Source organism: Trichoderma ghanense (assembly GCF_004382785.1).
Source record: "Trichoderma ghanense strain CCMA-1212 chromosome Unknown scaffold_10, whole genome shotgun sequence".
Taxonomy (NCBI): Eukaryota; Fungi; Ascomycota; class Sordariomycetes; order Hypocreales; family Hypocreaceae; genus Trichoderma; species Trichoderma ghanense.
Genome location: NW_027395673.1, coordinates 1,036,175 through 1,061,418, shown reverse-complemented (window position 1 = coordinate 1,061,418; position 25,244 = coordinate 1,036,175). Strand labels below are relative to the sequence as shown.

Here is a 25,244-nt window from a genome sequence, read left to right as displayed (position 1 = left end):
ACGGAATGAGGTCGGGGGATGGTCGTTCCGCCTTCTGGATGTTATTGTGGGAGACATGGTTGGTTATGTGTGCACTATACCCATCCCCGTCTATCCAACGAACCCCACGATTCAGCCTTGGCGGGTCATGCATATGCAGGCTGATGATTCCTCATTCGCTCTTCGCGATGCTTTGTCAGAGTGTGGTTACTGACAAGGCAGACTGATATGCCTTGAAAAAGAAACATGTGCAAATCGTATAATCGAATACTTCATCGCATTCGAAGCTAGCTATCGTTTCATCCCAGTTGGCCGCCTAAACAGCATGCTTGTCGCTGTATCTGTCATTCTGGACAATCTCAACCCAGTAGCCATCGGGGTCCAGCAAGAAAGCCACGTTTCGCATGCGGCCATCCGTGAGCCTCTTCTTCCAGTTGCACTTGAGGTCCTCGAATCGCTGGCAAGCAGCATCCAGGTCATCCACAGAGACGCCTGTAACACGATTAGTATGGATCTAGCATCCGCGATACATCTTGGGGAGACAGTGCTTACAGATGTGGCCGAAACCCTGAGGCTGGTCGTTGCCGTTGTGGTAGGAAAAGTTCTCATCCTTTTCGGTGCCATAGTTCCAAGTCAATTCAAGGAGACCTTCGCGGTCGCTGGTCTTGCCATCTTGTGGAACGCCCTGGTCTCCAGGATAGCCGAGGAAGTAGAGGTTGAATCCTGCACTGGCAGCCTCGTGAGTTCTAAACAGGGACATGCCCAGGACCTCCTGGTAGAACTTGAGAGACTTTTGGGGATCCTTGACCCGGATCATGGTGTGGTTCTGGCGAGAGTTAGTACGTCAACTTCAAGCTGCATGTGTAGGTAACCTTGCCATCCGGTAGGTGGAGACATCCGTTTCCTTGATGTCGGCGGTCTCCTCGATAGGCTTCTGCCCAATGATCTCCACCCAGTACCCGTCGGGATCCAAAGCAAAGGCGATGTGGTTCATGCGCCCGTCGGTCAGCTTCTTCTGGAACTTGTAGCCGGCATCCTCGATGCGCTGGCAGGCAGCCTGGATGTTGTCCACCGAAATGCAGGTGTGGCCGAACCCGCGGTGGGGGTCCTTGTTTCCATTGTTGACGGTGAAGTTGGGGTCATTCTCGGTGCCGTAGTTGTGGGTGAGCTCAATGACGCCCTCGCGGTCAACGGCCGAGTTGCCGAACGAAACGGCGCCCTTGTTGTTGTATCCCATGAAGTAGAGGTCGAATTTGGCATCGGGGAACTCGAGCTTGCGGACGACGCTCATTCCAAGGAACTCGTAGAATTTGACTGAGCGGGTATAAGCAACCATGTCATCATGATGCATCAAGGTGCGTGAGCTTACCAGACTCCTTGGGGTCCTTGACTCGAATCCTGCATCACGCATGAGAACGAGGTCTGACACGGCAGGTATATGAAGACAAGGCCAATTGGATCATGACATACATCGAGTGGTTGAACTTGTACTTGCTGAGATCCGTGGTGGCCGCCATTGTCGCAAATCTGAGCTGCTGTCTTACACGGAACGAATGATGCACGTTTTTGCCCCCTCGCGATGCCCCGAGCTGCAGATGGCGGGGTAGGAGGAAAACAGATCTGTGCAGAATGGTGAAGGTACTGAAGCTCTCCCCAATCAGGAGATGCTGGTGCTTTTCGGTGAAGAGGTTCAATGAGAGCCTTGGTGAGATTTCCTTGACCGCAGGAGGTAGAAGGAAAGAGAAGAGACAAGAAGTGAATGGCTGCTGGCTGAACTATTTGTTCTACGAAGACTCGGCAGATGCTTACCTATCCGACGTCAATTGCTTGTCCCCTCACCAGCCCCGCATTAGTCATCTGCTTCTCCAGCGAAGCTTCGATTACCTCATTGAACATTGAATCTTCGGCAAAGCGGCAACACAGATCAGATGAACAAGGGGAATGATGGGTAGGTAAGCAGATGCTGGATATCCAAATCGTGATGCTTGGATGACACACAGAGGCGGTCTTTGAGTTGGAGCTTATGCGCGAAGGGAGTCCATGTCCTGCGAGTGAGAGAACTAGGCTGAGCTCTGAGGGATGCAATTTCCTCTTCGTGTAAGAGCCTTATCAAGACGTTCCATTGGATCTTGTGTGTCCGTGAGTTCGCGCACGACACGGATCATTCTGTCTGTATCGCTCTGCGACCACAAGACAGAACAAGCAAAAGCTCCATATGGTTTGCAGGCTTGCTTCAGAGGGAGCGCCCGATTGAGTCCCTGAAACGCAGTAACTGGCATAGCTTTCGGTCTGTAAGCTTCGCTATACCAGGCAGCAAAGCGGGTGCAGCCTATGCTGTTCTCCTCGACGGGACTGAAGGTGCCGAGGAAGACGATATCGATGGTCTCCGCCAGCGCCATGATGAACGTTGAATGAAAGACGTAGTCACCAAATCCACCAGCTGGATATGGGAAGACAGGCAGTAAAGCAAGCTTGGCTAGACCGATGGTCTCACCCGCTAATTGCTAATGGCAATAGAGGACTTGTCCAGAATGACTAGTCTGAGCATCTCGGTCCTGCGGCGTAGCATAGGACCTCTGGTTACATGCCGCCACTATGCGCTTGTCCACAGCTTGCTGAATGTAAGTCGGATCCAGTGTCTCTCCATCAGACTCTTCTTCAGTGTGATCTAGCAAGTCATAGATGACCGAGCAATCAATTGTCCGGAAATCAAATTGCTGGTAGGTGCCGCCTTCCTGAGACCCGTCGCCGTCGCCGTCGACCTCATCAGCATGGGAGTCGTTGCCCTCGGGCCAGGTCGCCTATATTGTCAATGTCTTCCTCTACCGCGATGGCGGAAACGACCCAATGCCACCCGTCGGTTTGGGGAGCAAGGGTCGGCCTTGTGGTTATGCCTCCGTTTCCTGCGGCTCTAACGAGACGTGGACGAGTCGAAGCTTGTTGGACTTTTCCCATCCCGACGTTGAAGTCTTGGAGGTTTGACCCCCAATCATCTGGCTTGCCGCAGCTTCAGCGACCGAAGTAGCAGCGCCACAATAGTCTCGTCTCATTCGGCGAAACCCTCGTGTTTGGTCAAAAGTGAAGAATCCGGGGACACTCGGCGGGTTGACTAGAATGCGGCCCACTCCATCAGTCAACCCGCCGAGTACCGACCGGTATGCTAAATGGGTATGCGAAACAAACAACGAAGATCACATTGATTTCTTTGTTCCGTTCCGTTACCGCTGCTTACCTAAGGCGGGGTAGGGAAAGGTAAGGTAACCAAGAGAGAGCACGCGCTCAGAACCGCAGTACCTTACCTAGTTACCACAGGTCTACCTACGGCAGGTACTCAGAGACAGGGGGTCAATTACCTTATGACTCAAATGTTCAAGAGTCTTCTGTAAAGTTATTCGGCGCAGGATGGCATCACAACTGGACACCTTGGGGTTCCGAACGCTTGATCCGCTACACCCACGTCTAACCGCCATAGACCTAGTCCTGATGACTCAGAGTAACTTATCGCGGGGCCGGGGTCGCAACCCTTATCACGCTTCTTGCCGCAACCAGCCTAGTGTCCCCACAACAGACATCTCGTAGATCTCTCATCACTCCGGCTCGGCGGGCTTGGGTGGGATAAAAGCGCAACAACACCACTGACGGTCATCAGCTTGATTCGCTTCCTACTCACCTTTCCCACTTCGACCAACTATCACAATGTCTTCCAAGCGCGTTTGTCTGTGAGTTGATCGGAAGCACTATTGCTTCTAAGGGCTGTTAGGCTGACTTGGCGATCCCCGTGAATCAGGGCCTACTCTGGCGGTGCGTTTTTTCTACATCAACAGCGCTGCATGAGTACGATGACCATGCTAATGTAAATTCCAGGTTTGGATACTTCTGTTATCCTGGCTTGGCTCATTGAGCAGGGCTATACTGTTGTTGTACGTCTAACCCAGTCGATGTGCCTGCGCTGAGCTGACTGAGAACAGGCGTTCCTAGCAGATGTGGTACGTACAGGCCGTTCCTCGACATTTGCTCCTCAGCTTGGAAGACAAGCACTGCACCGGGGAGCACAAGCTGTCTCTCTCGCATTCAGGCCCGTGCCTTGTTCATGGAGAGGATGCAAAGAGAGGTGGCCCGGAGAAGACAAAGAGATGGACTGTCATTCTCAGGGCCAGCTCGCTACTCATAGCGGCTTCATTTGCTTATATCCCTGTGCTGACATCATGGCAGGGGCAAAATGAGGACTGGGACGCAGTCAAAGCGAAGGCCGAGAAGATCGGTGCCGAACGCATGATCATCCAGGATCTTCAGCAGGAGCTGGTGGAGGAACTTGTTTGGCCAGCAGTGCAATGTGTGTTCGGCCGATCGCCCGTGCGGAGTGCACAACTTCCATCGACGGCTATGCTAACATCTCACGCTATTAGGCAACGCGATATACGAAGACGCTTACCTCTTGGGGACGTCGTTGGCCAGGCCTGTCATCGCGAGGGCGATGATGAAAGTGGCTAAGCAGTATAACTGTGAATTCTTGAGTCATGGGTGTAAGCAATCGACGTCGCCTTTCAGGATCTGCTTACTGTCTTGCCATACTGACTGCCGTCTCTCCTACCTACATAGGCACAGGAAAAGGAGTACGTTCTTCCCTCTCTGTATATCATGTTCTGGATGCTAACTAGATTAGAATGAGTACGTTTAGGTGTACCCGATATCATTGCCACATACTCACCCTCTTTTCAGCCAGGTCCGATTCGAGCTGGCATGGAAGGCCCTCGATCAGAAGACAAAGACCATCATCCCGTGGCGCATCCCGGAGTTTTGCGAGCGATTCGCGTCCGTACCCCTGCCGGCCCCCCTCTCTCTCTCGGAGTTACTAACGTACAGACAGCGGGCGTCAAGCACTCTTGGACTTTGCTGAATCAAAGGGCGTTCCTGTAACATCGACTAAGCAGAAGCCGTTTTCGATGGATGCCAACCTTATCCAGTGAGCAAAAGCCCTCTACTTCATCCCGTCGAGAACTTTAAGCGTACTCGATGTTTATACGTCGTTGCAAGCGGCCGCCGTACAAAATGAGGCACCCTAACTTCAGTCGCTAACCCTTCCATCTGAAACTAGTTGCTCTTACGAGGCAGGTCTACTCGAGCAGCCCGAGCTCGAGCCGCCAGCCGACATGTGGACAATGACCGTCGGTAAGTTCGTTCAGTCTCGAATCAGTTTCGTGACGTGGGAGCTAACTTCGAAAGATCCCATGAAGGCTCCTGACGAGCCAACCAGGTTCACTGTCCACTTCGAGAAGGGCATCCCAATCAAGCTTGAGGTCGGTGACAAGGTCGTCACTGGCTCACTAGACATCTTCAAGGCCGCCAACGAAATTGGCCGAGCCAATGGAGTTGGCCGTGTCGACATTGTCGAATCAAGGTTCATCGGTCTCAAGAGCCGTGGCTGTTACGACACCCCCGGCTTGACGATCCTGCGCACCGCCCACCGAGATCTCGAGGGCCTTGTCATGGACTCCAAGGTCCGTGCCATCCGTGACCAGATGGTCACCTCGAACTGGAGCGCCTGTCTCTACAATGGCATGTACTTCAGCCCAGAGCGAGAGTTCCTCCACAACTCCATCATCTTTAGCCAGAGGCACGTCGAGGGCAAGGTCCACATGGTTGCGTATAAGGGCAGCGCATTCGTTGTCGGACGCTCCAGCGAGACCTCCAACCTTTACTCCGAGACTGAGTCGTCCATGGATACCCTCGAGGGCTTCTCCCCGATGGTAAGTAGCTTTCTGAAAAGGAGCTTTCAGACGTGAACCGAAGCTGATGATGTGATTCAGGACACGAGCGGCTTCATTGCTATTCAGGCTATCCGTCTGGAGAAGTATGGTGCCCGCAAGAGCAGGGACGGCGAGCCTCTTGCCCCTATCTAAATGCAGATGGCACAAGTGCTGGAAAAAGCATGCGGACTCATGTACATTAGTGATTTGTCGACCGTTGAAATACATACCTCTGAACACCACGCAGCACCACCCAAACTGTCTCTCAGGGAAACTGCTTTCCTAGGCACTGTCAGGACCGCTACACGCGAACAAGTCAAAGTATCATTCGACCATGCAATGAATAAGCTGGCACAGCTTGGCCCTGCAGCGTAGGACTCATTTCTTGGGGACCAACTTGCTTGCTTCTTCCACCTTTGCTAGGCGACTCCTCTCCATATACCATTTTCCACCAGCTCCCAGCTTAGTAAGCCGTCATCTTCCTCATCAGTAACTACCGCCTATGCCCGCGTAATTGCCGTTATAAAGTGACTTATCCTTATCTATTTATACTTGGAAGCTGATGAACCCTGTTGTAGGACTTGACGGGACCCCGAGTTCTCCACTAGCTACCACTACCTATGGTCGTAAGTGCAAGACCACCCGGCGGAAATGGTCCATCTTCAGCAGGCCAACTGCGTTACCCGCCGGCATCAGCCCCTGGCTAGCAGCTTTGCTTGAAACAGCAAAGCCCCCCTTTATTTTCTCCCATCAACCACGCATTGCCGCCTGTCTTTCAACATCTCCATCCATCCCCGTCAATGATCGAGCAAAGACGCGCAGCATGACTCGGGCTCTCTGGCTCGATGGCCTGCGGGGCATCGCCGCGGCCATTGTTGCGACAGACCATTACTTCATGGGCGCTGTTTTGCACGCCGGCTTCAGGTCCTTCTGGGCGGATCCCCCCGAGGAGAACCGTCAACTGATGCAGCTGCCTCCCTTCCGCCTGATCTTTGCTGCCCACGCCATGGTGCCCTTGTTCTTTGTCATCTCGGGCTACGCCATCTCCATCAACCTCATCCGAGTGAGGGCCAGCAATAACAGCGAAGGTTTGCTTCGCCGACTCGCTTCGGCGGTCACGCGCCGCGGCTTGCGCATCTATCTCCCCGTCTTCTGCATCACGATCATTTCGCAGGTCCTCTTCTTCCTCAATTTGTACTCATGGGAACCCGGGGATGAGGTTGTCTGGGGCAGAAAGCCTTGGACGGCACCGTGGTTCCATGTGACGTTTGTCGCTCGGTACATGCTCGACAACATCAACATCCTCGCCATCCAGTACAACGGTGGTCTCAACGGCCAGCTTTGGACCATGGCTCTCGAGTTCCGCGGGTCCTGCGTTGTGTATCTCCTCCTTCTGGGTCTGGTGTTTTGGAAGCCGAGGCCCCGGCTTTGGGTGCTTGGAGCGTCGATGGCTTACTGGTTCTACTTTGGATTCTGGGATGTCATGGGGTTTCTGGCAGGGTACTGGTTGGCTGAGCTGCAGGTCTTGTCGGAGCTGCAGACTGTCAGCACCGAGACGGATTATCCATTGTGGCTCAAACCATATATCCCAGTCCAAGCGCGATCCGTCAACTTCAGTGCCATCCGAACGTACGTCATGTTCGTCGTCGGCATCTGGCTCCTCTGCTTGAGCGACGACGGTGCTCTCCCACCGGGGTATCAATTCTTGCAGATTGCCGAATCCTCGCGATGGGATGGAAACTGGGGCATCATTGACAAGACGTGGAAAACGGTTGGCTCCGTGCTGGTTGTCTCTGCCATCAGCACCACAAAGGCGCTTCAATCCCCCCTGAACTCTAACTTTGTACAGTATCTGGGGAGGATCTCTTTTTCGCTGTACCTCGTCCATCAGACCATCTACCACTTATTCAGCGACCCTGTTAGAAAGGCCTTGTGGTACATGGCCACGGGGGGTTCGGAACCTGATGCTGACACTGGTTATTATAAGATTGCTTCCGCATTTCGTTGGATCGGGGGCTACATCATCGTCACAACGATTAACCTGTATGCGGCCAACCTATGGACGAGATTCGTTGATGAGCGATGCATCAAACTTGCCAAGCAGTTTGATCGATGGGTTTCTCAGTAACTGTTGCAATAGAGCCGGGCTGTAGAAGATGGAAGATAGTCAATTCAAGAAAGAGCCTTGACAGGGCATCAAACTGCCCCACTGCCTGTGGTCGTGTCTGTTTCTATCCGACTGTGGCCTATAACTGGTATGTACTCATCTATGTGTGGCATGCCCCTATTCCTCGCTGCATCCACAATCGTGGCGGAAACATCATGTATAGCTTCGGGTGCTTTGGAGTCATATTTCAGGAGGCATCTTCGGATCCTATCGCTTGCCATTGAGGAGCAAGAACCCAAAATCGATGACCGTCTGCGTGAGCTTCTTCTTTCATCTTCTCGAAACCCATTGGCCGCGGACGCCTTCAGCTTGCTGCGGGCATTAGTCCAGTGCCAAGTCAAAGTGCTGCTCCAAGCCGTTAGAGTCATTTTCCATAGAGCCAAAAGCGTCCCTTCACTGCGCCGTGCGGCCTGTCCCTCATGCCTGTCGTGTCAGTCGTTTACACATGTAAGCGCCGGTGGCCACCGGCAGCTTCAGAGGTTGTCCGTGAGCGACGGACATGCTTAGCTTTAGGCTTCGTTTGAAGCAGATCCCGGGCGGCAATTACAAACAGCCCAAGCTCGACAAAGGAAAGCAAACTGCTAAGTCGCCTACACCTTGAGGACGAGAACAGCAGTTGGGCGCACTCTCGCTCAAGCTTTCCACATCAAGTACCATACTTGCCACGCCAGAGACGCGAGGATTTCCGCTTGATCGCCACAAACCAAAACATTGCCATCAGCTTATCTACCGGAACAATCAAGAATGCTTCAAACAACACTTGTATCAACCACACCACAGTTGATAACTTCCTCCCCCAGCTTCGAGATCTCAAAACCACCGTCCGCTCAATGGCCAACGAACACTTCGAATTCCGAGCAGACGCGGGCTGACAGCTTCATAAGCAACATGGCAGTTTCCATGGCCGTTACAGAAGTCGAGGATGGAACAACTGGTGACGCGGCGGGTATCTGGACAACTACAACCGCAACGCCAACAACCCAACGGTATGTCCATCACCGTCGTACTTCCATACCATTAGGCGAATGCTGACGAACTTGAAGCTTTGAGACTTCATGGAAGGTCAGACAAGACGGCAAAATCTTGCCTGCGTACCCGTCGTCCTTTGGTCTTACGTTGCGGTTCCCGCGATCCACATCTTGTCGGAGTACTGGACACGCCCACGTCTAAGAAGCCAGACAAGGCTAGGGTCACGGAATACACACAAAACGAACGATCAGAACGAATCTCGATTAGTAGCTGTTGGAAGGAAGGTGTAGCCTGTATAAGGCGTCGCCCTCGCTAGCGTGGTAACTCTCAACTTGGCTTCTTCATCATCTCAATACACTGCGTTACGCATCGCTCCTCGTTCCTCATTCCAATAGATGCGACCCCCGGGCGTCTCAACGTTTACATAACCATCGCCTTCCAGGCAGCCAGTGGATCCTCCTCCCTCAGGTGCGCATCGAACGCTTTTTCAAGAGCCTCCTCCGCAGCATTCATCATGTCTTGGGCCGTTCTCGATATGGACGAACCACTGTGCTTCACGCACAATGCCATCAGGGCCAGGAGCCTCTCAACGCAGTAGGCGGCTTCCTCCTCCTCTGCTCCGTAGACTTTCTTCATGTCAGAGAAGCCAAAGCTTTCCCCACGCTAGCCACCTGCCTGCATCTTGATATCAACAGATTTTGCTTGCAAGCGGCGTTTTGTCGGCCTTGTTGCGATTGAGCGAGTACTTCTTGTGGTGGTCACCTAGACGTGCGATCGTAGCTCACAGGCATCTGCTGATGTGCTTCGGCCATCTCGTTTTTCATTTCGCAGGTGGAAATGAGGATGATGTCGTACGTTTCACTGGATACCATTTTGCTCAGCGTCTTCTTGAGGAAACGGGTGATCTCAAAGTCTGACATATTCCGTCTGGCGCACAGTCCATCACCATCAATAACCATGACAAACGGCTCGATATAGCTTCCTTCTCGGACGATCCTCGTCTTCTGGCTTTCTCTGTCGTAATACGGGCTGAACGGCGCCAGAAGCTGCTGCCCTTCTGGTCGTTGTAGCGCCAGGGCGAGTCTGAATCTCTTCTTCCCATCTCTCGATAATAATCCGTTAATAAAGGTGATCAAACTTGGTAAGAAGGACAATCTTAACCTGGTGGTCTGAATGCAGAAAACCACCATCTCATATCATCTCGTAGGGCACCTAAGGGTTCAGAATCCCCTGCCTCGATGACTAGGGTTGGCCAGGCACCTTTATTCTTACGTGCTGGCTTTGGGCCACCACATGAATCACCTTCACCACCATCGCCTCCAGGGTGACCCTTGTGGTCGAAGGGTAGTACTGTCGATGATAATGTTAGACAAGTACAAGACCAGACGCCCTTCCCCAGCCTGACCTGGGCCTGGCCCGGGTCGCACCCCAGTGAACCTCCAACCTCTTGTTAAAGGCCGTGAAACGCTTGTGGTCGCCTCTCGGACTGTGGGCACGGCATCTTGGCATGTGGCTGGGGCAGACTTGAGATCCAACAGGTCCTTCTCAATGGTCTGAGCAAGGAGCTTGGTCTTTTTCTGTGCCGCGTACTCGGAGACGCGGCTGTGCGCAGTACCATTATGGCTCACGTATGCTTTAGAAAAGGGCAGAAAAGCTAGAGAGGAAAAGGGTATGCTGCATGCTTTATATATGTATAATGCGAGGACTCATAACCTGTCGAATGCAGAACGAACGTAGAGTGACGTTATTGTAGAAGCTAAGATCTGTCATAGGTCGGCATATATGTATGTATGTTGACTCGTTCCTTTCCCGTCTTACTCTGTGGCAAGATCCACCGACCTATTGTACTTCCCTCCTCCAAGAAAAGTAAGAGAGAGGAAAGGGAAATAGAGTCTTATACCTGGCATCCAGACTCAAGCAGGCCGTGACGCGCCTCACCTCCATGATTGAGCACACCAACGACCGCATCACCCAAGCCCTGGACATCCTGGTTCCCTAGCGCTCCTGTCTCGCCGACCTTCGCAAGGACATGGACAAGTACATTAAAGATCTCGACACCAAGGTCGTCCCTGGCCTCAATCATATTGTCAACTTCTTTACAATGATTGACATAGAGCTTGTCCCTGCCCTTACCTAGCTTGCCAACATCCTCGCCCTAGAGGAGGCCAACCCGTTGCCGACGACTACCATTGCCAGCGAGAGTCTTTAATTGACGATAGATGTCGACCTTTAAGGACAGAGGTTGTCTTCCCTTGCCGGGGCAACTGTCTTAAGAATTATCGTTGATATGGAGTGGTACTTAGTCACCCACCTGGCGTTGCCTATTAGTCTTCTTTAACACTTCCAGTAGCCTAGAGTAGCAAGAACAAGCTTCTTTCTTTCATTCAATTCATTCCAGGTCGTGACTGGGATGCTTGTTGCCTGGTACTTTGTGAGATGTGCCAGTACGTCTTCAAACCCCGCCTGCGTAGCCCAGGTCCTGAGTTTCGCTCGGGTGTCGGGAGACAGAACGGCAATCGTATGCTCCCCAAGTTGACTGCGAAGCTGCATGTTGGTTGCCGGATTCCATTTCTCTGTCAAAACCTTGCCCAGGTTCTGAGCGATCTTGGTCTCCGCTGTCTGACGGTCAAGGCGTTGCGGAACCTGCTGAATGATAGGAGGCGGAGTGGACTCGCGAGGCTTGGTCCATATAGCTTGGAATTGTTGACAGCGCAACAGATATAGGATTGCATAGATACATGCGGCCTTTGCTTACCCTTTAGTAACTCTAGTATGGCCTACTAGACGGACGACTATGGATTGACAATTTGTCTGGCTGCATGTAACATTTATTTTGCGATCTTATATGTCACATTGCTTTTAACGCTGCGTAGTTCTACGTTAGCCGACGCGGGTGACGGCAAGGGGAGGGTGAGATTACATAAATGCCACTCCGGTCTACATAGTTCTATAATGCTTTGGGGGAATGCTTCACTTTCTTGGCATGAAGGTGTCGCTCTTGATTAGTGGTAGCATTGGATTATTGTAATTGAAGAGCGAGGTTCTTCAGCTCGCATGCCACTGCCTAGGAAGTAACTGAGAAGTGCACAAATAAAGCGCTTCCGATATATATCGGCTATATCTTTGCATCTGGACACGGATCTAGTTTACATGTCTTGAACGGGGTTGTAATAGAGGCAGTTCCGGGTAAAACCGTAGAGCAGCGGGGTGTGGTATGCACTGCCATGACCGATCATCGAAGCATTTGGTTGCTGTCTCGATCCGGACCGCGACAGACCTCATTCCCCAAAGTACAGCCCATTTGACTCTTTGGCACCATTCGTCAGAGCACATTTAGTAAGTCTTGCGTAGGGTACTTGATGCTTCACAGAAGAAGAAGCAATTTCTGCCTAAACTCCAAGTAGTCAATACCACTGGAGCAGTGTCTAGATGGGCATATAAGAGTAGTCGAACGTTCAAGAAGTAAAAATATATGCTTTCGGGACTGCGGCTGGTGGTTGTGAGGGTTGCATTCGCAGCGTGACATTGCATTGAATATCCGGTCGAGGCACTATGGCTAATGCTGGAGAAGTCGCCGTGAACGGCAATTGCGGAAGAAGGCCTGCCGTGTCTGGAAGAGGAAATTGGAAGTTCCAGTCGACGACATGTTGAAAGTCGTGTAGAGTGCTCAGTATATAAAGCCGGTGTCCCGGACCAGTCATCTTGATGTAGGTAGTCTCAGCTACGCCCGGCCTCAAGTCTATCATATGGTATATATCTTTGCAACATGATGCTCTCAAAGAGCCTCCTTGCCGCTGCAGCTGCAGCCTCAACGCTGGCCGCCGTGCTACAACCGGTTCCGCGTGCCTCGAGCTTTGTAACAATCTCGGGAACGCAATTCAACATTGATGGCAAAGTAGGCTACTTTGCAGGCACCAACTGCTACTGGTGCTCGTTCCTCACCAACCACGCCGACGTCGACTCGACCCTGAGCCACATTGCTTCCTCCGGCCTCAAGGTAGTTCGTGTATGGGGTTTCAACGACGTCAACACGCAGCCCTCTGCCGGCCAGATCTGGTTCCAGAAGCTCTCCGCAACGGGATCTACAATCAATACGGGAGCCGACGGGTTGCAGACCCTCGACTACGTAGTCCAGTCCGCCGAGCAGCATAACCTCAAGCTCATCATCCCGTTTGTCAACAACTGGAGCGACTACGGCGGAATCAACGCCTATGTGAACGCTTTTGGCGGCAATGCGACCACCTGGTACACTAACACGGCGGCGCAAGCTCAGTATCGCAAGTATATCCAGGCAGTCGTCAGCCGCTACGCAAACTCGACGGCTATTTTTGCGTGGGAGCTGGGCAATGAGCCTCGCTGCAACGGATGCAGTACTGATGTTATCGTTCAGTGGGCTACGAGTGTGTCGCAATATGTCAAGTCACTTGATTCGAATCATCTTGTGACGCTGGGAGATGAGGGACTCGGTCTTAGTACCGGAGATGGTGCCTATCCGTATACGTATGGAGAAGGGACTGATTTTGCAAAGAATGTGCAAATCAAGTCGCTTGACTTTGGCACCTTTCACCTTTATCCGGATTCTTGTCAGTGCCCCATGAGACTCGATTAAGCAGCTGTCCGTTTGTGAAAGACAATGTTAACGTCGTCGTGTATAGGGGGAACAAACTACACTTGGGGCAATGGCTGGATCCAGACCCATGCCGCGGCTTGCTTGGCAGCAAGCAAGCCTTGCCTGTTCGAAGAATGTGAGTCAGCTGATATTCCCGACTCTGGAACTGTGCTAAACTGAAGATGAATAAATAGATGGCGCACAGCAGGACCCCTGCGCCAACGAGGCACCCTGGCAAACCACCTCTCTGACGACCCGCGGCATGGGCGGCGACTTGTTTTGGCAGTGGGGAGACACCTTTGCCAACGGTGCCCAGTCAAACAGTGACCCGTACACCGTCTGGTATAATTCATCAAACTGGCAATGCTTGGTTAAGAACCATGTCGATGCTATCAATGGCGGTACGACTACCCCTCCTCCTGCATCTACGACGACCACCTCGTCTAGGACCTCGTCGACGCCTCCGCCGCCTGGGGGCAGCTGTACGCCCTTGTATGGACAGTGTGGAGGTTATGGATACACTGGTCCTACGTGCTGTGCACAGGGAACTTGCACATATTCCAACTACTGGTACTCGCAATGCCTATCTACATGAACGGCCTGGAAGACCCGGCGTATGAGATAGGCAGAGTAGGAGAGAATACACTGATATATGATGTCTGTTGCTACCACAAAGTATCTGGGAAGTTCTGTTTCTATATGTCACGTATCGGTTAGTTGTGATGTTGAGGTGTCATCTTGCGCTCCATGATGGTGCAGATCCCCAGTACAAGGACATAAGTAAACAGCTCGCCAAGCATGCTCCCGCCTTTTTCTTCATTGTAGGGCTAATACATTGTTGATTGGACCATACGATATTTGGTCCTCGTATTCTCCCTTCTACATCGCCGTTGAAATGCTCCGAGCTGCCAATCTCGTCTTTAGCCGCGACTTGGTGGAATCACTTCAGCCAAAAATGAAGTCACTACAATCCAGCAATAAACGCGTGAAAACCAGGCTATTCACTACGAATTCTCACATGTACCTGTCTTGTCACAACGTCACTTATATCCATCGTGAATGTCAGAATGAGGCTAATTTTCCGATACTAGTGTCTATAATTTCACAACCGTGATGTAGTCTATGCTTCAACAAGGATCGCAAGTATGCAGTTCCATGACATGTCAGTTGTCAGACCACACGTAAAGTACATAGAACCTGGTATATTTCTAATGTAGGATCGATAGAACGCGCCATGTCGAGTTGTCGAAACCAGAGAGATGCGAGATAGTCTGTAAGACGCCTCTTCTATCGCTTACTAATGTGAGCCAACACCCTCGACAAGCTTTCAGTGCTTGACATGATTGGCAACTTGAAAAGCAAGGCAAGAATTTCCGAAACTAGCCCAGAATAGTTCAAGATCGAGTTCCAGAAGTTATACGAAACCAAGTCGACAACTCTTGACTTAACAAACGTTAACCTGTAACGCTCTGTTTCAACTCAACTCTTGTTAGAACCATGTTAAGTATCTGATAATTGAAATACTCTATTTCTAAGCTTATCCTGTATGTTCGTGCGGAGTCGCGAGTTGGTCCGCTTGCTCCGCAGAGTAACATATAACTGGCACAAGTCCTAGCCATCATTCGCCTGGGCAATAATTGAGGCAACTTTTTCCTGTCGTTCATGCGGCGGGAGATTATTCTTCAAGACGACTTGTTCGAAGACTAAGGACGCTAAAATCCTTTCATGGTACAAGAGTTGCCTTGGATATCAGTTGTCCTATCATATCCGAGTCTCCGTGATCCCGCCCCACAGACATCGACATGACTCTGAAAGGCTGCTGGACTTGTCGAGGTGCACAACCAATTGGCTACTTTCCTATGATCCTTTCTGGCTAACAGATGTCGCAGATCGCAAGATCAAGTGCGATCGTGCGCTGCCGGCGTGTACCAACTGCCGGCAGCGAAACGTGCCGTGTCCGGGGTACAGCATCAGGCTCTCCTGGCCCCGGCCGGGAGATAAACGAAGAGCCGTTGAGCTTAAATCAACCGCGAAGCAAAAGAAGCACATGTTGGCCTCACTGTATCAGCATAGCCTGTTCTTGAACATGACTAGCTGGGATGTGAGCACGTTTTATCAGCTGTCGGAAGCCAAATCGAACAGTAAGTGTTTCTGCCGTTGTTGATGTGAAAGTGTAGGCTAACCCCTTCTTTCTTGCTTCTTGGAATCAAGTCACGTTTCCGAAAATGGCTATTCCGCCGGCGCTGCCATCCATTCCTTCGATGAGAGTGCACGAGAGCCAATCTGGACTACTACAATACTGTAAGCCAAGTCACCCGCATCGTTTGCCACTCATCTTTGACAATTCGCTTCAGTCATGGACATGGGTTCCCAGCTGTTAGTCATGGATAGCTCGGGAGACTTGACGGACTGGATCTTAAGACTGGCCTTCTATGATGCTACACCAGCGTCCAATGCGGTATTGCACAGCCTGCTGGCTTTATCGTCCCTAAACCTGGGCCGAAATAGCGTGGCGATGATGTACAAGATCATGGCTTTATCATATCTTCAACAGTCGCTTCAGCTCGGGAACATAGGCCATCGGACCGCCCAACACCTCATGGCCAGTATGCTCTTATATCTCTGCGAGGTAGGAAAGACGCATGCAAACAAAAAAACACATTGTATAGCTTACCGGTTGACTGTTGATTGGAGTCGATAGACCTTTCACATCTCCAACACGACGAAAGACTGGGCCGAATATCTATGCGGCGCCAAACAAATCGTTTCGACCGGTGTATTGGCTCGAGAAGTTCACATAGATGTTTCTCTACTTTTCGATTGGGTTTCCTATCACGAGACCTTTGCTCGATTTGGCCTGGTATACTGGAAGCCAGCAGTGGCCTTGAAAGGACTGAGGTTCTGCGCCATGGATCCTGAGACTGCACAGGTCTTTGTACCACGGGTAAGTTTTTACATGTCAATCAAGTCTGGACCAGTCACTGAATTGCTATAGAACGACTTTGTCTGCGACCGAGATGTTCTTGGCTACACATCGTCAATCTTCTCGAGTCTCACGCCGCGGATCAAGGATAGCAGCCATCTTTCCCACCTGGAGACTCAGGAGCTCTACGCCCTGGAGGCAAAACTACGGGGAGGCCTGCTGGACTTGAACCCAATTGACACATCATCTTCCGAAGCGCCCAAAGAACGCGATAGGATAACAGAATTATACCGTCTCGCCGCTTTGATCTACCTCAACCGCGCAGCACTGGGGTATTCTGGCGAGGAGTTACGTCACAGAAATCTCGTGAACAGAGGACTAGACATTCTGTGCGGAAAGTTGACTCCTATTCCACCCTGGCCCGTCTTCATGATTGCTTGCGAAGCTAGGGATGATGCTCAGCGGATGACGGCGCTGGAGATTTTGAACAGGGCTGGAGAAGAGCCGCGGTCTTTTAACATGAGACTGATACGGCAGCTTGTGGAGGCGTGTTGGAATCGGGACGACTTGCATGATGACGAGCCGTTGGATTACCACATGAAGTTGCGTGTTGCTATTCGAGCTGCTCCGTATGTGCCGCCGTTTAGCTAATGTGGCAAGTTGTTGCATTCTGTTACAGCTCGTATTCTAAATCACAGTTCATAGTGTCCCCTAAACACAAAAGTATGAGGAATCTGAGGGCAACAGTAAAGGAAATGTTCAATATGGACATTGGCTTTCTTTCACCAATGAGACTGCTTGCCGGTACATCTTGTTCTGTATGAAGTGAGGTTTTGACCAGGTCTCCATTCACTTATTCTGTAGCACCCATGGGGGACGTTAGCCTGTTGTATATCTTTGTGCCGTATTCAGGAGTCGACAAATGGCATCGTGCCCTCTCTCGGCGGCTAACATAAGTGGTGTCTGGCCACAATAATCCATCACATCTGGGTCTGCGCCTTGAGAAAGCAATAGCTTCACTATGGCTTCCTCTCCATGTATTGCAGCCAGTGATGGTGGCGTCTGACCGTCATCGCCCCTGAAATTGATCTCAGCGCCTTCAGAAAGCAACAGCTCTGTCACACTCGTGTTCCTATTTCTTGAAGCCATTGCGAGTGGCGTCCAACCATCTGAGCACCTCGATTCAATCTTTGCGCCTTTGCGGAGTAGCAGTTTAACGAGTTTTGTATACCCGTACATTACAGCGACTTGAAGTGGCGGCGGAATCGTTTCGGTGTCCGCGCCGTGACGTTGAACCGCATCGCGCCTCAGCCATAAAACAGCGTGCATAAGTGGCGCCAAACCGTCACAAGTTTTACCCTCAATGTCGGCCCCTTTGTCGAGCAGCAGCTTAACGGCTTTGGCGTTTCCTTGTCTGGAGGCCATAGAAAGCGGCGTCTCGCCACTTTCGTTTCTCAGTTCCACGTTGGCCCCTTTGTCCAGCAACAGCTCAACGAAGGAGTTCGTCATATCTATGTTCCAGAGCATACATGAGCGGCGTCATGCAGTGTAATTTCCGAACCCTTGATAAAATTCAGCGCCATTCTCGCGCAATGCCTTGGCCAATCCATAGTCGATTTTTTCAAGGGCCGCCAATAACGGTGTTCTGGACCTGAAGATATTCATCTTGGCGCCCCTTTGCACCAGCAGGTCAAGGATATCCCAGTGTCTGGAACTAAGAGCCACACTGAGTGGTGATTCTCGATCCATAGCTCCTAGGTGGAGATTCACCGGCGCCCCGTGATCAAGCAGCAGCTTCACAATGCCCTTCTGTCCTTTTCGTATGGCAGTTATTAACAGCGTGTCAGACGGACGATAGTGCGGTTCGACCTGAGCGCCCCGAGCAAGCAACATCTTCACAATAGTCTCGTAGCCGCCGTCTACAGCGTATTTCAAAGGTGTGCATGAATCGTCGTCTTTCATGTCAATGTCGATATCGGATCGCGTCAACAGAAGCCATACTTGGTCCTGGGACCCCGTTTGGGCTGCACGCAGCAACGCTTTCGTATCCGTAAAGCTCATCAATTTGTTGAGCTCCACACGGCTGTATAAACGGTGTTCTGCGATGCTGTCACCTTTGTGAATGTTACTGTTGCGTCTTCGGACAGGCGTCATCCGCCCGGTACGAATGCACAGCCTTCTCCTTGGATATTGAGTGGCGGTGAAATGACTCAGGTTGACCAGCTCCCAGTGATTGGCCTTCACTCTCTCGAAGTTTTCCATTGTCCACGTTTGATCTCTAACGTAGATTGCAATCGGCCCTTGATCCCCCTTTCGGTTTCTGCACTGAAGAATTGCGAGGCCGAGCCCTCCCGCCCCCTTGCCGATGAAGCGCACCGCAAGATGTATTCCCCGGCTGCTGACGGTCGATGGATCACTGGGATCGTTGAGGTGATTGAATGGAACGATATCTTGAGAGTTTGCGAAAGCCTCAGGCGAAGTTGCCAACAGTCCGCCGCGGGCATCGAAAGATCTCCATGCAAAAAGACTCTGGTCGTCTGAAACTCTCATGATTTCCTCTTGGAGCCTTATGAAAGCTCGCTCGCCTTCACCATATAACAGTGGCATGTTGATGCCAAATATTCCCATCAGGCAATAGGCGCGATCTTCGAGCCTTTGGGTCTTTCTCTTTGCAGCCCATGACATTCTCATCGCGATGCTCGCTGACTCGAGATCATCTTCACCCGAGAGGATATTGATGGGTATTCCGGTGCACTCAGAGATGGTTTCTTGAAGCCCCGTTCTCGTCCCAAGGTCCTTCCAATGGACATCGACAAAGTGAACCTCTGATGGTGCCAGAAGCTCTTGGAGCGTCCATCCTCGGGTAAACCATTCGCTTTCTCCTATGCTGCATTTCCAAGGGACGTCCGAAAGATAGGCATAGCACCTGTCCGCTTGATAGTACCAAAGATACATGGAATTGATTGCCTCTGACAGTTCTGCGCTGCTTGTCTTGTTTATGCAGCATGTGTCGATCCAGGCATAGTCGAATCCGTCACTTTTGGCTCTCTCGCAGCATTGTTGGATCTTCGTGAATCCTTCTTTATTCGTGACTCCCCGTTCCAAGTCTTGAAGAGTCATTTCTTCTTTTCCCCATCTGTGCGAGAGGATGGCGTAGGGCGGGATGTTGCCATAGTCGAATTCTTGGGGCTCGAGGGTGGAAGTGTTCAACAGACGCATGATGTTAATACTGATGCGGCAATATGGTAAGTGTAGTTGACGAGGTCTCCAAGTGAAACGAAGCTTGTAATGAGGAGTTTGATAGAAACAATTATGCGAGTGAAAGTTGGGGTTGGGCGTATTAGGCACCAAACCATGCTCATCAGAGCCTCGCGGAAAGCCTCACTGCTGTGAGTGGGGGACGACATTCAATTGGTCACATCTTATGAAGTAACACAATGCAACTACATATTAAAGGCTAATTGGATACATATAAAGATAAAAGATAACGTAGTTGGAAGCAACAAACCACTCAAACGTCTGGCTTACGGCCCACCATCAAGTACATGGGTGTAAACAACTTCTTCTTCCCGCCCTCAACCAACGCGTCCGCTGCCTTTCCGAGGCTATTAGCTGTCTTCCTGGTGCCTGCTGGAGCAATTTGAAGCAGCTCCAGAATCGAGATGAAGGCGTGAGACACCTCCCTCCCAAAGCGATTCATTCTCAGCACAGTAAGCACATCCAACAGCGTCTGCGCATGGCGAAGATCAGTGCCCAGAGGCCAATACCACGGCGCAACACTGGTATCATTGCTATCATCCTCAGCCAGATCGTAGTGTGTTTCAAGCGTGAAGCCGGCGGCTTGAATGGCAGCAAGGCCGTCTTCGACCTTGAGCATCTGGGCAATGCCATCACCTTGTTCAATATCGAGACGGATTCGACGATGGGTCATGTCATTGTTGTTGTAAGCGTCCGTCATGAACCATTCGTAGACACCAAAGACGCCCCCTGGTTTGAGGACGCGGAATATCTCTCTGTAGGCATCTTCTAAGCATGGTGCATGCACTGTAGCTTCAATTGCGTAGACGGCATCGAACGAATTCTCGGGGAAGGGCAGGTTCTGTTATATAGAAGTTAGATGTATATTGTCAACAGTAGTGATGGGATCAACTGACCATAAAGTCCCCCTGAACAAAATCCAGCTTGTGGGTGAGCCCTTCTTTGACCGCATATTGCTTGGCTCTGCTGATCTGATAGGAGTTGATGTTCAAGCCGGTGACGTGGCATCCCGCAAACTTGACGATTTCTCGGGCCGGTCCGCCAACGCCGCAACCAACATCCAGCACTCGCATGCCAGGCTTGATGCCGATGCTGCTGGCCAGAAAGTGTTCGTGCCGGTTCACAGCTTGTCGGAATGTCTCTCCGTAGGCAAATCTGCAGAAGTGGAATGCCTCGCCCCAGCCGTATTCGTAGAGGTCGGTAGCCAGGTTGTAGTATCTGTCAGTGTGAACGGAGTAAGCAAATCGTCCTGTAGGAATAGGGAGAAATATGAGAGGGAGGAGGGACTCCATACTGTCTGGTCAAGCTTGCATAATCATCAACTCGAGCTTGTCGAACGGCTTCAGTTTCGTCTTCAGCCTTCTTATCGTCCCAGTGCTGAAAGTATTCAACCACAGCCGCCTTGTGTGCCTCGTTGTCCTTGTTGACCATGGCACGAAGTCCGCCCTGAGAATTGGAAGAGTTCTTGTGCAAAACTCTGTCAAAGGCCATGTTTCTAGCCTGGTTGGCCGGGAGAAGAGCTTGGCTGGTTGTGTCGACCATTTTGACAAGTGGTTTTGTAAGGGGAGAAGAAGACGACGATTAGGGCAGTACTGTTGATCTTGGTATGATGAAAAGAATCAAACGAAGAGAGATACAGTCTCTTTCTTTATATTTTCGATATTGACTTGCATCTTTTAGAGATCTGCTTACACGATCAGCCATCTCCGTATACGCGGTTGGCTTAACGTTATTACCAGGCCGCTGTATCAATCTCGCACCAAGCACAAACGCCCTCCCGAATACGAATGCGACATCCGCAAATACGCGTATCGTCGACAACCCACTCCTGTACCAACCTGAGCTCGGCTGCCACCCAATCAATGGCTTCATTATTGTGAGATTTGATTGAGTATTGAGTGTCTGACATTAGACGCGGGTCGTAATCCTGGCGGATGCAGCAGGCAATACGCGTATATGCAGTCGAGATGATGCTTCTTTGGCGGTCAGGGCCCATCGGCCTCGATTTCGTATGGAGCTGTGTACAAGCACCCAATGGAGACAATCCTATTATGGGCAAGATTTCAATATCCCTTCTATGAGGTTGTTTCAGCTCATTTCGAATTTCTCTGCAAGAAGGATGCGGTGATCCTGAGGAAAGCGTATTCTTATCCCATTACCAGATAGTTCCGTTGTGGATACACAAGAGACGTGTACTAGGAGATAACACCCCAAAGGATTGGGATTTGCTCTGGACTTGGAGAGGAAGGTTGTGGCTTGCCCCTTTAGCCTCGCACCTCGGCTATCTTTTCCAAAGGGTTGAAGCTACCATTCACCCTCAAGCGAAGTACTGTGGAATGGGCATATGCAAATGGCTCAACCGGGTCGCCATTGTAAGGTTGATATCCCTGTCCCATGGTCAATAGCTCCTAGGAATTACTAATGACCTGAGAAGTAGTTTTGAGCTATGTGCCTTGCCTCCTCCGAAGGATTCATCACTAGAGGATTCAAAAAGAAAAAGCTTCTCCACTGAAGTCAGCATACGGAGGATTGTCTCCATGCCGAAAGAGGGCCTCCCTACGCCTAATCTCTTTCTTGAGGCCTTTTGGTTTTCTCCCTAGACAAACTGGACTTTTATCTATCTGCTCCTGATCTTATCCAGTCGAATTGGATTGCCACTGGGCATTATCAACTCACTAGTTAACTCTCTTTTCTCCTAACCTGCGCTTCATGACTACCTGCATTCCCTTAGTACCTTTTCAGACTGACCGCCCTTCAAACAGAGAATAATTTCCATTGATACTTTGGAATAGCCCAGAGAAGACGACATACCACTATCAGAGAAGACGACATACCACTATCAGAGAAGACGGCATACCACCATCAGTTTGAAGATTGTGCCCACATGAATGTCGACTACAATCTTTGCTGTCCTCGTCAACCTTGGGATACTGGCACCCTATACGTTCCTTGTTTGAAGAAGAGTGTTAACCTGCTGCTGTGCCAGACTATTCATCATGACCTTTCGATTGACAACCACGAACAAGAGAGCACCCCTCTCTACACTCTTGACGTATCCTCATACCAAGCCGTTTCGACTAAATTACGGACAATAGAAGAAAGAGCTTAACAGAGCCTCAACAGCACAAAGCTCGAACTGAGCCGGACGAGGTACACGGTACAAGAAGCAAAACGCGCACAGCAGCAACACGACGAGAACAATGAGACTAAAACCGACTCAAAGAAATTCCATTCAAGCAGCGCTACCAAGTCGTTTCACGTTCCCAACCATCACAAACATCCTCAGTACCCAAAGTCCTCCCAAACCACATTCTCACCCTCCAACCACCCCCTCAAAGCCTTCAAAAGCCCCGGCCCCGTACACAAATAAAACCTCTTCCCCCTCCCCCTCAACTCCCCCAAATCATCCCCCTCCATCCGTCTCTCCACGACTTCTGCTCCCCGCTCCCTCACCATCTCAAGCAACCTCTGCGTATCCTCCCCAGAAAGCAACCCCGTAGCAAACAGAGCAGTCCTCTCCGCCAATCCAGGAATCCGATCAAACATATGAACCGCCAACGCCAGATCCTCCCCCCTCAACGTCCAAAGTAGCCTCAAAGGAACACCCGCATCAATCACCCCCTTCCCCTGCGCAAGCAAAGGCGTAATCCCCACCCCTCCCGCAACGTACACAGGCTCCTCTTCAGCACTCTTCTTTACAGGCAGCGCAAAGGCATCCTTGCCACCGAAACCAAGGACCGGCACATCTAACGGCACGCGCGTATTATGTCTCCAAAGGAACCTCGTAACAGGCCCATGCAGTCTCGCCGTGATTTGAAAGGTATATTTTTCGGGGAGAGATCCGGGCGGACTCGAGACGGTGAATGTGCGGACGTAGTCGTCGTTGAGGCTTTGAGGGTCAGCATCATTCATGTGTGCGTAGCCATGGCTGACTTCTGTTTCGAAGTTGAGCGTTACGTGGTGTCCTGCTTGCCACTGCGGGAGGACAGTCCGTGGATCTGGTGTTTCAAGCTTAAATGTGAAGACGGCGATGGTAGGCGTGAGAATGTCCCTTGCTATGAGCGTGGCGTTTATATCCGGTCGATCAGTGGGCGCAAGGGCGGGAGCTCTCTCTGAGAGGAGATAGCGTACGGGAGGATTGTACGGAGAGGGTTCGTTGGGGGTGCCCCGGAAGGGAAGGCTGGCTTTCACGAGGTGGGATTCCGAGAGGGTGATTTTGACGGCGATGTTGGAGCGGGGGAGGAGGTCGGAGGCTTGCTTGCCGAGGAGGATGGTGGAGCGGCCGGTGAGGTAGAGGGCGTCTGAGGTGGTGTAGTCGGGGATAACGAGTCCGATGAGGGGGTTGACTTTAAGATTTCCCAAGGATTGATATAGTCTGTTGCCTGAGTCTGGTCCGAGCTTATGTCAGTCCCTGATACCATATGAGAGAGTGGAAAAGGGCGATGACCTACATTCGGGATATACTAGCTCAACCCCATCTTCATCATTCTTCAACACCCTGATGAACCCCCTCGTTCCACCCCTATGATTCGTATCCATACTCACCCCATTCGTGCTCGAAAGAAAGAACATGTCCGCATTTTCAATTAAAGCAACCGCCTCAGAGGGAAGCATTCCGCCCGGTCCACCGGGCACCAACTCCGGCTGGGGAACCACCGTCTCGATGGCCTTCTTATTGATGTACTTGGGGCAGTTGCCCAGACTCTCCTCCACATGAAACGCAAGCTGGACCTCGCTCTCCGGACCGCGGATATCAGCGCCAGCAATGAGTCTCCCCGCGAGCTTGACTCGATCGCGCGTCTCAAGGTCAATCGATAGAGCGCTCATCATTTTACCTCCCTCAGGCCTAACTATGCCCTCCTCATCAGAACCACCACCTCTCTTCTCCGTAGAAGACCCCCAGAAGGCCGTATAAACAGGATCATGCTCCTTATTGACTGCACTTTTCAGTCCGAGAACCCCCTCGGCCACAGGTCTCGCAAACCCTCTTTCCCCACCCCAGACCGTCGTCCACGGCCTCCCTTGGTCGTCCAGCGTCCCGAGCGCAACGAGCTGTGAGTGCATCACCCTGATGGCGTATGGAGCGGGACAGCCAGAAGACGTGGGATTCTCGAAGCGCGGGGTGCGCAGCTCGCGGTGCATCGCGAGTTCGCCGGGGTGCCAGGTCGATACGAGGGATGGCATGGTGGCGTCGATGGCGATGGATGCGTTGGTGGTGAAGAGGCTGAGGGGTGCGTTCTGGAGGGTGAATAAGTGGGAGAGGTTGTAGGAGATTTGGCTGAGGAGCATGTCTTTTCATGACATGCACAAGTATGAGTGAGGCTGGAAGGGATGAGGTGAGGTTTTGTCTTATAAGAGCCTTGGAAAGTAATCGGAGATATCTCGCACAAGAGACGGACCTTTTGACTGGACGAAATCGCCTCGTCTTCAACTCCTTTTGACACCTGATTCCATACAACTACTAGGGCTAATTGATAGAGCGGCATGTGGTGACAAATCAAGCAACGCCAAAAGCGCCGCATTTTTGCTCGATTCGTCTGGGCGATGCTAGCGCTGACAACCGCAGCTAGAGGCCGAACATCACCAAGACAC

General features: G+C 51.4%; 11 protein-coding genes across 11 annotated transcripts; 4 read left to right on the top strand and 7 right to left on the bottom strand.

Moving 5' to 3' along the window:
* Positions 1 to 295: 295 nt before the first annotated feature.
* Positions 296 to 1,496, bottom strand: CCMA1212_007947 (Lactoylglutathione lyase; the record flags this gene model as incomplete). The annotated part of the gene is made up of 5 exons (XM_073705105.1): positions 296 to 471; positions 532 to 805; positions 875 to 1,293; positions 1,349 to 1,377; positions 1,450 to 1,496. 5 exons carry the CDS (start codon positions 1,494 to 1,496, stop codon positions 296 to 298), a joined length of 945 nt encoding a protein of 314 aa, XP_073556520.1.
* Positions 1,497 to 2,039: 543 nt separating this feature from the next.
* Positions 2,040 to 2,934, bottom strand: CCMA1212_007946 (uncharacterized protein; the record flags this gene model as incomplete). Its single annotated transcript, XM_073705104.1, has 3 exons — positions 2,040 to 2,476; positions 2,516 to 2,780; positions 2,824 to 2,934. The coding sequence occupies 3 exons, from the start codon at positions 2,932 to 2,934 to the stop codon at positions 2,040 to 2,042; spliced, it is 813 nt and encodes a 270-aa protein (XP_073556519.1).
* Positions 2,935 to 3,675: 741 nt separating this feature from the next.
* On the top strand, positions 3,676 to 5,879 carry CCMA1212_007945 (Argininosuccinate synthase; the record flags this gene model as incomplete). Its single annotated transcript, XM_073705103.1, has 12 exons — positions 3,676 to 3,698; positions 3,767 to 3,780; positions 3,844 to 3,899; positions 3,948 to 3,965; positions 4,192 to 4,312; positions 4,386 to 4,502; positions 4,579 to 4,592; positions 4,703 to 4,791; positions 4,847 to 4,942; positions 5,075 to 5,148; positions 5,203 to 5,726; positions 5,787 to 5,879. The coding sequence occupies 12 exons, from the start codon at positions 3,676 to 3,678 to the stop codon at positions 5,877 to 5,879; spliced, it is 1,239 nt and encodes a 412-aa protein (XP_073556518.1).
* Positions 5,880 to 6,549: 670 nt separating this feature from the next.
* On the top strand, positions 6,550 to 7,854 carry CCMA1212_007944 (uncharacterized protein; the record flags this gene model as incomplete). The annotated part of the gene is made up of 1 exon (XM_073705102.1): positions 6,550 to 7,854. The coding sequence occupies one exon, from the start codon at positions 6,550 to 6,552 to the stop codon at positions 7,852 to 7,854; it is 1,305 nt and encodes a 434-aa protein (XP_073556517.1).
* A 1,428-nt stretch (positions 7,855 to 9,282) lies between these two features.
* Positions 9,283 to 10,945, bottom strand: CCMA1212_007943 (uncharacterized protein; the record flags this gene model as incomplete). The annotated part of the gene is made up of 6 exons (XM_073705101.1): positions 9,283 to 9,492; positions 9,648 to 9,919; positions 10,135 to 10,212; positions 10,268 to 10,516; positions 10,596 to 10,625; positions 10,801 to 10,945. The coding sequence occupies 6 exons, from the start codon at positions 10,943 to 10,945 to the stop codon at positions 9,283 to 9,285; spliced, it is 984 nt and encodes a 327-aa protein (XP_073556458.1).
* A 251-nt stretch (positions 10,946 to 11,196) lies between these two features.
* CCMA1212_007942 (uncharacterized protein) lies at positions 11,197 to 11,412 on the bottom strand (the record flags this gene model as incomplete). The annotated part of the gene is made up of 1 exon (XM_073705100.1): positions 11,197 to 11,412. The coding sequence occupies one exon, from the start codon at positions 11,410 to 11,412 to the stop codon at positions 11,197 to 11,199; it is 216 nt and encodes a 71-aa protein (XP_073556602.1).
* Positions 11,413 to 12,628: 1,216 nt separating this feature from the next.
* On the top strand, positions 12,629 to 14,066 carry CCMA1212_007941 (Mannan endo-1,4-beta-mannosidase A; the record flags this gene model as incomplete). The annotated part of the gene is made up of 3 exons (XM_073705099.1): positions 12,629 to 13,445; positions 13,518 to 13,607; positions 13,666 to 14,066. 3 exons carry the CDS (start codon positions 12,629 to 12,631, stop codon positions 14,064 to 14,066), a joined length of 1,308 nt encoding a protein of 435 aa, XP_073556457.1.
* Positions 14,067 to 15,266: 1,200 nt separating this feature from the next.
* CCMA1212_007940 (uncharacterized protein) lies at positions 15,267 to 17,045 on the top strand (the record flags this gene model as incomplete). The annotated part of the gene is made up of 5 exons (XM_073705098.1): positions 15,267 to 15,612; positions 15,683 to 15,772; positions 15,826 to 16,100; positions 16,173 to 16,415; positions 16,467 to 17,045. Coding segments are annotated over 5 exons (1,533 nt in total), but the record flags the coding sequence as incomplete, so codon positions are not given.
* Positions 17,046 to 17,933: 888 nt separating this feature from the next.
* Positions 17,934 to 19,613, bottom strand: CCMA1212_007939 (uncharacterized protein; the record flags this gene model as incomplete). The annotated part of the gene is made up of 1 exon (XM_073705097.1): positions 17,934 to 19,613. One exon carries the CDS (start codon positions 19,611 to 19,613, stop codon positions 17,934 to 17,936), a length of 1,680 nt encoding a protein of 559 aa, XP_073556507.1.
* A 292-nt stretch (positions 19,614 to 19,905) lies between these two features.
* CCMA1212_007938 (uncharacterized protein) lies at positions 19,906 to 21,194 on the bottom strand (the record flags this gene model as incomplete). Its single annotated transcript, XM_073705096.1, has 3 exons — positions 19,906 to 20,493; positions 20,549 to 20,870; positions 20,947 to 21,194. 3 exons carry the CDS (start codon positions 21,192 to 21,194, stop codon positions 19,906 to 19,908), a joined length of 1,158 nt encoding a protein of 385 aa, XP_073556491.1.
* A 1,740-nt stretch (positions 21,195 to 22,934) lies between these two features.
* CCMA1212_007937 (uncharacterized protein) lies at positions 22,935 to 24,941 on the bottom strand (the record flags this gene model as incomplete). The annotated part of the gene is made up of 2 exons (XM_073705095.1): positions 22,935 to 24,040; positions 24,104 to 24,941. 2 exons carry the CDS (start codon positions 24,939 to 24,941, stop codon positions 22,935 to 22,937), a joined length of 1,944 nt encoding a protein of 647 aa, XP_073556706.1.
* Between the last annotated feature and the right edge of the window lie 303 nt (positions 24,942 to 25,244).